The sequence below is a fragment of the Nestor notabilis genome, unplaced genomic scaffold (assembly GCF_000696875.1).
Source record: "Nestor notabilis isolate BGI_N333 unplaced genomic scaffold, ASM69687v1 scaffold3806, whole genome shotgun sequence".
In the NCBI taxonomy this organism is placed as follows: Eukaryota; Metazoa; Chordata; class Aves; order Psittaciformes; family Psittacidae; genus Nestor; species Nestor notabilis.
The window spans coordinates 31,522-42,755 of record NW_009933137.1 but is presented as its reverse complement, the minus strand read 5'-3'; the positions used below and the strand labels follow the sequence as shown (position 1 = coordinate 42,755).

The following is an 11,234-nucleotide window of genomic DNA, read 5'->3' as shown; positions in this document are numbered from 1 at the left end:
CCGCGTAAGTTCCGGCTGAGTAAGTCACTGCCCAGCTATGTAAATCTGGTAGGGAGCTGTCTGTACATAAAGAGATTATCTCACATCCCTTCCTATGCAGTCCCTTCCTTCTAAAAGGGTCAAACAGCTAATATCAAATCTGTTCTGTTGCATGTCTGGGTCAGCATGCAAGATTCGGATTACAGCTCGTGAAGAGCAAAGCCAGCCAGCTGGTTGTCATTCCCCAGCTGTTTTTGCAGGTATTATAAACAAGGTTACATCAATCTCCTTGAGCAGTATGAAAACTTTTCCTCCTCATCTCTTAAAAGAGCACAGAGAGAGGAAAGAAAAGACCAGAAAGCAAGCTAGAAGGAAATGAAGTGCAAACACAATGAAAAAGCACAGATGATGTACAGATGCTGCAGGTGTTGATAACATCTCACACGGAGGAAGCAGGAAGGAATGAAGTGGTTGTTAGGGCCATCCTATTACTCATGCCTCTGGTGACATTACCCTGCAGTACAGGGAAGCTTCACTGCAACTGGTGTTACTATTCTTGGGAGGACTGAAAGTACAGTATGTACTGTGGATCCATACCCAGTACAAGGACTTGGGAGTGTCTCAGCCACACAAGTTAGAACAGCTCATTTACTTCCACCAAGAACCGTGTACTTCCTAAGAGCCATCAAGGTCACAGACAGCTTTGAGCTGCTCTGAAAGTACAATGATATCATCTTATATCTTCCATAAGAAAGATGTACTTCTGGATCAGTGTTACTAGCTCTTCTAAAGGCAGCCCAGCAGTTCGGAAGTGGGAAAAAATAGAAATAGCATTTGTTTTACTCACAAGAATAGGAGTAATGCTTGCTCTAGTTAACATTTGTTTTACAAGTCTGTATCTGTCATAAAGTGGCTTCACAATATGTCTTTCTTCTCTAGTAACCTAAAGGCAGAGAAACCACAGAATTAATTATACCAGTCACTCAATAATATACAAGCAAACACAAAGCGGTCTTGCTTCTCATGCCAGGCCACGTATCTGCCAATTAGGAACATAAAACTCATTTAAACTGCGTGTATGAAATGGGGTTTGTGCAGATAAAGGAAGAAGTTGGTGCTTTCTCCTCCTCTCTTTTCTCACTTTAACTCCCTGTATTGTTCAGGAAGAAGTTTTAAAGACTTCCTGAAAGTTAGAGGGGCTTCAGTAGAAGCAAACTATCTTTAAGGACCTGTGGAAAAGAGGCAAAAAAGGGACCAAGAGCTAGGGGGGGAAGGCTGTGTGCCTAGCAATGATGATGATTCTAGAGAAATGAGAGGGGGCGGAAAAGAAAGAGATGAAACCATAGAGAGATTTTCTCTGATATCTGCTTTACTCTCAATTCTTGGCCACCGTGTACTCTAACATAACGAGTATCAAAGGCTATCCTCAACAGTTACTGGCATTTTCTCCCTAAGGGGACTGTAGAAACAGTGCCAATACCCCAGGACCATTATTCTTCCTTGTTTTTAAGACTGAAAGGCTTGGTCACATTTATACAGCAGTGCTGATTATAAAGCTAGTGTGCCAAGTCCAGAAGGCTGATGGAATAGTAACTGGAAAGATCTTGTGATTGGACTAGTGATACTGATCCCTGTCCAAAATAAAACCCCCTAACTTCAGGCACTAATTGCTAGTCACTCCAACCTCCACACCTCTAATTATAGAGGATGCAAGCCACAGACTTGGGAGGAAGGGAAGCATCTTTTCATTTCTGGTTTTGTGAAATCCAGAATAACATTTCAAGCCTTTCCCCAGGAAATTCAATAGAGTCATATATTTGTACAATCTCTCTTTGCCTCACAGACATATAAGGCACCAAACGACACCAGTCACTTGTCAAACTCCAATAACCTCCTGATCTGTGGACCAAGGGCCTAATAAAACATACTTCTTTTTGGTTTGAAGTCCACACAATAAATTCCTCTGACAGCAATATGGAAACCAACAGATAACTGTGTTCTGGAGAAGACAAAAAACCCCACCCCCCCAGCATTAACTTCTAGTATTACTACTGCACAAGAGTTACTGCTCCCTATTAATAGAGCTTGATGAAGTAAAGCAAGAATTACCGGCCGCCCATGTTGACTTTCATAATACAGGAGGCTTTTCTGGAGAGATGTTTTCTCTTCTACCAAATGGTCCTTTGTCATTTTCTGTCAGAAGAATAATTCACATTTAATCCAACCCAAGTCACATTAACATCTACTTTATCAGCTATACGAATGTGTTAGCCAAAATTCAGCTAGCTGATACCATTCATCCCACCTTCATGCATTTAAAGCTGTTCAATATTGTCAGTGCATACTTATAAATATTTTAATAAAGAGTGAGCAGGGAAACTGTGGTTCATCATCATTTCCTCAGAGTGTGAAATACAAAGGCCTTGTAAAGGGCTGCTAGACACAGGCATCATTTTGTCGATAATGATATCTGAAGTGTCTGACAGTGCTCTGTTTCTGTCTGTTCTCTTAGAAACAGCCTATCCATAACCTCATGCTTACTTTTATATCTTCTGGCAAACATCTCTCAACTCGTTTTTCCTTTAATCTTTTCAAAATGAGTTCAAGTGTGGCTTCCTTGGTGGGCTTCTTCTCTTTCTGCACGACCTGCATCTCATCTCCATTTCCTTCATCCTCTTGGTCAAGAGAGGAACCAAAGCTTTTTGGAAGAGTGTTACTTCGTGGACGTGTTTGAGGTATGAATTCTCCATCTGAGCTCCTCTGCTTTGCATCTGAAATGAGAAAGATTGCTGAACCCAAAGGTTTAAAAGAAGTAACTCTCAGTTTGTTTGACTGCAACTAAAGAAACATAGTTTGCACAGGCAAAGTTTGTCTTCTAATGAAGTAAAACGGTTTGAGTTTTGAATAGTTTAGAACCTAGAAGTGAAGTATTTTTACTGTCCTGTGGAATTTTACTGAATAACTTTGCCATTTTAGACATGTATTTTATTTGTGTTTGTAAAGAAACAGAAGCTGTAGCATCCCTTACCTTTTATTTGCTTTCTCAATTTGGTAAGTTCAGTCATCCACTTTAAAACTTTTGGGTTGGCTGCAATATCACTATAGGAGGGCTGAAAAGTAACACAAACAACATTTTATTAAACAAACACATTACGTCTTGCTTCTTTCAAGATTTGGTAATATTTATGACAGGGAATGGGATAGTAACAGGGATGCCACTCTTAGCATCAGGTCAGATCTCAGTGCCAACAGAACAGCCAACACTTGTGAACATAAACTTGAGACAAGAGATCAGAAGTTGAACCAGAGAGTGGCAGCTTCTGTCTCTCCACTTATCTCATCTGATGCCCTCTCAGTCTCGCTGCATAATGTCACTGTCTGCCCTTCTTTGGGCTCAGGCGTTATAGCACGTTTTCTAGTACTGGTGCTGCTCAGTTCACTTTCAGACACAGCAAAGTGTAACAGAATCATTCTCATGTGTGACCTCACAGTTATTCGGTGATGAACCACAAGAAATATCTTGGCTCCACCATGCAGCCCTTTATCCTGACTAAAGGAGAAGTGGTAACTTACCTTACTGTTCTTCTCTTTTTCAAACTGTTCCTCAAACTGCTTTATTTTTTTCTGCAATTTCTTGACAAGCTGATAAGGTGTCTTGTCTTCCCTTTTGTCATCTTTTGAGCTAAAGGATGCTCTTCGTGTTCTGTATGAAAAACAGTTTTTAAGTGTCATTTAAATAATTAAACAAGTGCAAATAACTTGTGTATTTCAGTAACAGATGACTCATTTCTTATTTTTCTCCAGTTCATAATTCATTCTTTGCACATTTTCAGAAAGAGCTATTTACCTAGTGAATCAAAATGCTTTGATCTGCTGCCTTCAAAATGGGATGTGTTATTGTTTTCCTCTCTAATTTCTGTAATACCCCAACAGAAAAACAGCATTTGAAATTCAAGTGTAATAAATTAATATACCACTAATTACATTGTCATTAAAACAGTTCAGATCTTTCTGGTGGTTAGGCCACTTAGATAAGTTACTAGATACTCAGTAGTTGGGCACAGTTAAAGCTGAGGTTAGAAGCTACCACTGAACAGTTCTTGGTAATTCAACAGCTCCACTGTCTTAGGCAAGTTATTAGATACTCACCTAAAACACATCTACCTCATTTGCTGGCCTTACTAATGTATTTCTAAAGTATGTGATTCTAGTTTTAAATCACCTTTTGCACTTGTTCAGCTCCTTGATGCTGCTTGTGAAAAGCCTTTTTATTTCAACACTAACCATGAGGACTTTCTAGTGCACTTATTACACAAGGTGCCTGAAAGGATCCCTCAACCCAGATAGTGACATTTACGTAGTTCAAGATATTAGGAATACTAATCTAATAATCTACTAGTGCAGATCCTGATTAGTTTCAGAATGAGGAGTACAATCAGCACTTTTCTGCAGGTCAGTCTTGTGCATCATTTTAATAGTACTTGCCAACTATCTTCTGCAGCTAACTGGAGAAAACGTGGGTAAGTATCTTCTTGCATCAACAAATCTGTGTCAGACAGAATTGGAAACTCTAAACTTGGTCTTGCTTGCTCCTGATTTTCTCATTTTTATGAGATTATTTCTTCCCTAACAAGCACAGAAATTCCTCTTAAATTCCCTTTCACAGTAACAGTAATACACAGGTCACAGGTTATTTACAGTTGTGGAGGGTCACACTCCCAGCAGTGTCACACAAATAACTCGCAGCCTGATTAGTTACCACTCTACTGGGGTTGAACAGGCTTGATTCTCTAAATCTGCAGGAGAGAACCTGCGTGAAGAACTCTACCTCTGCCCTGACCACTACTGCACACTTCAGTTGCAATGGTTTGTGTAAGCTGGCTGTCTTACTGGGAGTGTACAACATGTTAGGCAAAACAAATCCAAAATGATACAACATGAAAACAGATATTCGTGCTACTGGGGGAAAAAAAGAGCTAAAACTTACACAAAATCATAGACCTGCAGTTCAGTAAAGACTGGTAAACAAAGGATATAAATACTATCTTCAGTGCAGGAAGTGCCATTACAGCCCAGACCAAATGCCAGGGAAATCTGTGCAAGCTCAGCCTATTTTACACTCTTTTCTTTCCCTCAGCATCTGCCAGTGGCCACTTTGAGAGACACGCTGCCATCCCAGATGAACCTCTGGTCTGACTCACTGTGGCAGTTTCTGGGCAGGCAGAACAGCCAAATGGCCCATACGATGCTGCATTTGACCTTGGTCTTCAATTAATTCATCTCATGAAAACCCACGATGATCTTAAACAGCTGTATTTTCATGCTTGTAGTAACACCTCCTGCCCCAAACACCCACCAAATTGCATTAAAATACAAACCTAACAAAAGAAAGTGCTTTGGATGATGAATCTAAGGTTTCTGGATCATGTAAGAAACGTTGGCTTTGCCCAAAATCCAGACTCCGATGTGACAGTATCGGGTGACAGTCCTCTTCCAAAGGATGATTAGTCATCCTTCCAGCCTGCGGGGAAAGCTGAGCTTCTCCAGATTCACTGTCCTCCTGCCAAGACTTGAAAGCAGGAAACGGATCTAGAAGATAAAAGAGGGACACAAAATGGTACTTGTCTGTTAACAGAATTATAAACGAAGAGTCTAAAGGAAACAAAACTGCGTACCCACTGCTTAGTCTTGTATGCTATAAAGGCTGTGGTGTCATACACAAAGTGGATATAAGCACTGAAATACTACAGATTCTGTCAAGTAACAACTGAGAGAAAAAGGGTACTGCAATGGAGTATGCACACTAGGATCCCTTTTTCAAAGTGTATCTTGGAAGTATGCATTTCTGAACAGTTCAGCAGTGAGAGAGCCTTATTCACGTATCAGAAATCCAAAGTTAGAAGGATGTATTTATTGTCCATTGTGATATTTTGCTGGGGAAATGGATTTTTATACCTTACACATGTACTTTGGAAGATTGTCCTCTTGGATTTGAAGCAGATAAGCCTGACAATAACTCTTTAGGTATGATACCCATTTGCTTAAGTCTTCTCAAAGAAGTGTTGTTTTTAAGTTTAAATGCATCTTGACGCCACTGAGAAAAAGAGATTTCTTAATTTGTGGAAGGTGATTTTTTAGGCAGGGGATTCCAAAACAACCAAATCTTTTAAATTCCTATATAGAGCTGCTAACAACCTTTACAATTCTAAGATATGGTTTTCTTGCTCTCTAACAAGAAGCTGACGTAGCTTTCCAAGCACTTGAATTCACAATCCCACCCCCCCTTTTCCTTTCAAAGAGTTGCCTGTATTTCCCAGTTCAGATCAGAAATTTGAAAACTGGGTTCAAAGTGTGCAGAACAACAATAAAACCCACAAAATAACCTTTAAAAGAAGATAACCCTTGTACCTGCTTTCCACTGTACATTTACTAAGTATTATTGGGGTTTCTTTGTTTTGTTTTCAAGCTGGGATCTTGCCTGTTTACACAGAACAAGATACAAGAAGGGGACTGTTTAGAAGCAAGCAAAACAACTGGAGATCAGAATATTCCCAAGATATAAGGGACAGCAGGTGAAGGGTTAGTTAGAAAGCAAACCATAAACTATCAAAAGGCAGATAACTGAATGTATGGCGAACCATACTTACCCTCCCCTTCTCTCTGCAGATGCATTGTTTTGAAATCAATGAGGGGGAAAGTGATAGGGCATGGTGCTAATAAAATGAAAAAGAATGGCAAAAATACTAAAGTGAACACACAGCACAGTCAGAACAAACTATACATAACATGTAAAGCAGGAAGATACAGTACCAGGGAAAACCATCCCAGCCTTTGGGCCAGGCCCTGAGCACTCTCAGCTTCCAAGCACTTTCCATGGCAGGTGAGGATGCTCAGTCCTGAGTGAATCTGAACTTCTTACTGAAAAGGTTTACAGAGAACTGACACAGGAATAGTAAAGACTAATTGTAGTTTAATAAGAGGCTCATGCATCCTCACATTAACAGATGACAAGTTCTCAATATGCTTTTGCTCATGGCTTGGAAATAGAGACGGTGATTTCCAAAAAGCAGGACAAATGCAGAAAAAAATACTCAAAATATAGATTAATTGATCTGTATTTCTGCATTAAGCCAGCAAGCATTTGATGTTCATTTTCAAGAACTCTGTTGGTTATAGGCCTTTTGCATTATATAGGCTTTAATAATCCAAACAAGATTTGGACTAGTATAGATTTCTTTACAATCTACTTCAGTGGAATGCCACAAGGACTCGCAGTGCCTTGGAAGGCTGAGATGCTGAAAACCATTTTAAACAGGACTGAAGAACAGCCAAAGTTAAAATACTTCACAACGAAATAATACCTCTTGCAAAATACCACGATTTTACTACTAAGAAGCTTATAATATAAATTTGTATACTGATAAAAGCTACTTGCTTTTCAAAGTAAGACTCATGAAGCTATTTTGGTAAGTAAAACCAAAGCAACTTTTAAGAGTATATTTAAGGAAATAATGAAAATGGAAGCCACAAACCTTCTGAGAATACGTATTAAATCAGATTACCACAAACAGAGGATGCAACAGAATGTGATGTGCAAGTAAGCAATTCATGTAAATAAAACACTGAGAACATAAGCAAGGTTATTTTTTTTTTGCTTTTAGACTTTAGACAAAGTTATTAACTTGGGCAACAAGAATGAAACCCTCGACTCAGTGTCTCCAGATGCCTGCAAATCAGTTTCTCTGTGACATACTCTGAATGTACAGCTTGCTAAGGCTCAAGAAGGCCCACCAGCAAGTGTTTTACAAATCTAAGTAAGCCAATCACAAGTTGCAAACTGCATCATTTGTAAAAGGGAAATAAGGATTCATGGAGGCAATAGTTTTGGGAAACAGTAAATACTGGTGGCAAAAGAACAGTAAGTTATCACCATCCGAGCTTCAGGGCAAAGCTTTATGTGCTGACATGCTACAACTATGTGCTGCACTGTTAAACTACACTCATTTCAGGCATATCTCACTGATTTTGATATTCATAAGAGAGCAACCAAAAGCCAAATGCAGCCATTCTTTTGTTACTAGTGTCTTACTAATGTTTGACCATGACACTTACAGGCATCTCGAAGAAAAGCCATCACTGGAGCAGCCTGTTGCAAGTTAAAACCTCATCCCTGCATCATAAACCTGTACTGTAGCTACCAAGTTGTAATTCCAAAGACTGGAAACAAGTGGACCATGGCCACTGTACTGTTGGTGACAGTTCACAGGATTTTAGCCAACTGTATCACTTGCATTTTTTAAGGTGTAATGATTCAGAATATCAACACCAGGCAGAGGGAATAGGATGTAAGAACACATAAAGGTAAGTACCTTGAAAAGAAGATATGGACAAGAGTGTTTTGCTCTGGTTAGAAAGGGGTTATGTTTTTACACAAGTAAAACAAGAGACATTTGAGCAACAAAGTTCAGTAAAGTCACAAGCTTCAGGGCTTGTTAAACCTGGAAGGCCATGAAGAATAAGGTAACAAAGAGAAGGAAGTCTGCCTGAGAGAAAACTGTGTTCCAAGCATTTTGCCTTCCTAAAATCCAAACAACGGAGGGAGAAGGGGCACAGGAATAATATCCATCTGCAACTTTAGCTTCAGAGTTTTAGAAAAAGCAGAGTTTAGAGCAGAATAAATGAAACATGAATTGTTGCATTTAGCAGTTTAGTGATTTTAAGTCAAATTCAGCTTGTATTAGAACTTCAGTAGCTTACATTTAAAGAAAAACCAAATAGACAAGCCAGTGTGAATACTAACTGTGTGACATAACTAGAGAAGGTGTTTTTAAGCACTGGATGAGAGACTCAAGGTCCTGGGAACCTCAACTCATATTAAAAAATATTTTAAAAGTACTAAAAAAGAAGAAGAACAAACAAACCAAAACCTCTGCTATGAAACTTGGACTTTTTTGCTTTCTTTACTTGCTCCTTTGACTATTTTTTCTTTACATTTTGTTAAGGTCCTTAAAATGAAGTTGCAGATAGTTCTGAAACAAGACAGGACCTATGCCATGACTTGGATCATCTTACCATGAGTACAGAGCATATAGTTCAGAGTGAACTGAAGAAAAAAAAGTGTTGTCTGCTGCTTTCTACTCCATAAAATGACCTATTTATCATTACCAGCTAACTCTATTGTGAGCTAAAAGGTGAGAATTACCTTCCCATTTGTCACCATCAGACACATTCTTCAGATCTAGGCGTGGTACTTGGACACTCAGAGCTTCCTCAGAAACATTAACGTTGCCATCCCCTGACATCTCTGAATCAGTATTTGCATTAAGATCACAAGTCTTGTTACTTGAATCCTGTGTTTAAACAACAGAACATGATGATCATTATTTAGCAACTGGAAATGAGGTACCCAAACAGTGCCAGATCCAGCACTGCTGGGAATTTACTGCAAGAAGAGTTCTTCTTTCCTAACTCAAGGAATTACAAACAATCTTCTCACCCCCAACACTAGTTAATTACAGAACATTCCTCACACAAGACGCATAAGCTTGCTCTGCTGCCAAAACATCCTGTGATGCAAGATGATGAGATCTCAAACAAAGGATTTACAAGTCTTGCAGCAGCCCAACCAACATCAGATGTTAAAACCTAAATTTATTGGGTTGCTTCCCATCTGCATTTCATGTAAATGAACCTGTATGTAAATTAAACCATAATCTTACCAGAAACATCTCTGAAGATATTCTATCATTGCCACCAAGCAATATACTATTTTCCCTAAAAAGAAGAAACAGACCTAGTTATAATTTTAAATGCAAATTCTTAATGGACAGTAAATACTATACACTCTCCTTACATTTTATTCTTACATACCCTAGACAAGTTTTAGCAGATATGCAATGTATTTCCTTAAAGTGATAACTAAAATTGTGGGGAGCAAAAGCAACATTGCTCCCCCAGCTTTTGTTCTTCACACAGAATTTTAAGCTGAAGCAAACAAGCAACAACTGCACTGGAAATAAAACCAGCTCAGACCCTTATTCTCAAACTCAATTCAACTCAAACTGTGATTTCCATCGTGCTGAACTCAAACTGCAAATGAATTTAAAGCTTTCAGGCTAGTCACTACTACCAGCATGAATTCTTTAACCATTAAGAGCAGTAAAATGTGCCAAAATATTTTAAAGCAAATAACTTCTTCTTTGGTTTCTCTTGCCTCAAAAAAGCCATGATAAATATCATATAGGCTTGTACTTACTATATCTTTTACATAGGAAAGTAGCTCCCATCTCACTCCCTATGTTTTCACACATGAAAAGTTGTATGTTTAATTTCAACTCCCTCATCTTATACTGTGTTGTCACAAATCACAGCTTGGTACACTTAGGTTTCAAAACTGACATTACACATTCTGCCATGTCAGTGACTAAAGAAACATACATACCCTTCACTATTATTTTCTCCATCAACATCTGCATCTTCATCACATGTTTTCAATAATACATCTGCAGCCTGTTGGCAAAAAGTATGTTTAGAAAGATTTGGGAATGGCATTCTCAGCTGAAAACATATCTGTAATCATCCCTGGCCACAAAAAAAAACCCTCAAGAACTAAAAGCACAGCTGCTTATGTGATGGTGAAAATCATACTTTTTAACCAAGCAATATTGGTCATACATATAAATATAACCAAGTAAGGTCAGTAGCCAAGTGTTTTAGTCCCTAGGAGACAGACAATGACTTTTTGCCTTCAGACAAACCAGTTTTATCATTTCTTTTAAATATTAACACAAACAACTCTACTGCAAATTGTCAATCACAGCATGAAGCTTGGGATGACTAAAACCATGGCAGTAAGTATATCCCAGTCTTGAAAATAACAGTTGGATATAGACTTGTGCTCAGTATATATGAAATGAAACAAGTCTGACAGACTTTCTGCCTGTCAGAAAGGAGCTACTAATCCCTGTTGCTAAATAAAGCAGCAACAGAACTGGAAGGGGATGAAGAAACATTGGCATTTCTGTGACACCAACTCACAAAACAAGCTCAGATGAATACATGTCACTATTTTGTTCAGTGAAGTTGGCACAGGAAGACTAACAACTTACTTCTGTCAAAGCCCTGTACTAGATTGCTTCAGGATCTTATATGCCATTTTAAATATGAGATTTTAAAGTAACATTACATTTGGTTTCAGACTTTAAGAAGCTCTCAAGTGATCTTTAAAATGTCTGAACATAAAGTTACCTCAAGAG

The 11,234-nt window shown here is 38.6% G+C and overlaps 1 protein-coding gene across 2 annotated transcripts in view; it reads right to left on the bottom strand.

Moving 5' to 3' along the window:
• Window positions 1-11,234, bottom strand: part of FAM13B (family with sequence similarity 13, member B) — a 36,584-nt gene that overhangs the window by 3,832 nt on the left and 21,518 nt on the right. For both annotated transcript variants that reach the window (XM_010016707.1, XM_010016708.1), the window contains exons 11-19: window positions 10,421-10,488; window positions 9,699-9,753; window positions 9,182-9,329; window positions 5,358-5,568; window positions 3,553-3,682; window positions 3,008-3,089; window positions 2,521-2,750; window positions 2,089-2,172; window positions 827-922 (exon numbers count right to left, since the gene is read on the bottom strand). In XM_010016707.1, coding sequence (XP_010015009.1) covers window positions 827-922; window positions 2,089-2,172; window positions 2,521-2,750; window positions 3,008-3,089; window positions 3,553-3,682; window positions 5,358-5,568; window positions 9,182-9,329; window positions 9,699-9,753; window positions 10,421-10,488 — 1,104 coding nt within the window. The remainder of the gene's footprint in view (window positions 1-826; window positions 923-2,088; window positions 2,173-2,520; window positions 2,751-3,007; window positions 3,090-3,552; window positions 3,683-5,357; window positions 5,569-9,181; window positions 9,330-9,698; window positions 9,754-10,420; window positions 10,489-11,234) is intronic.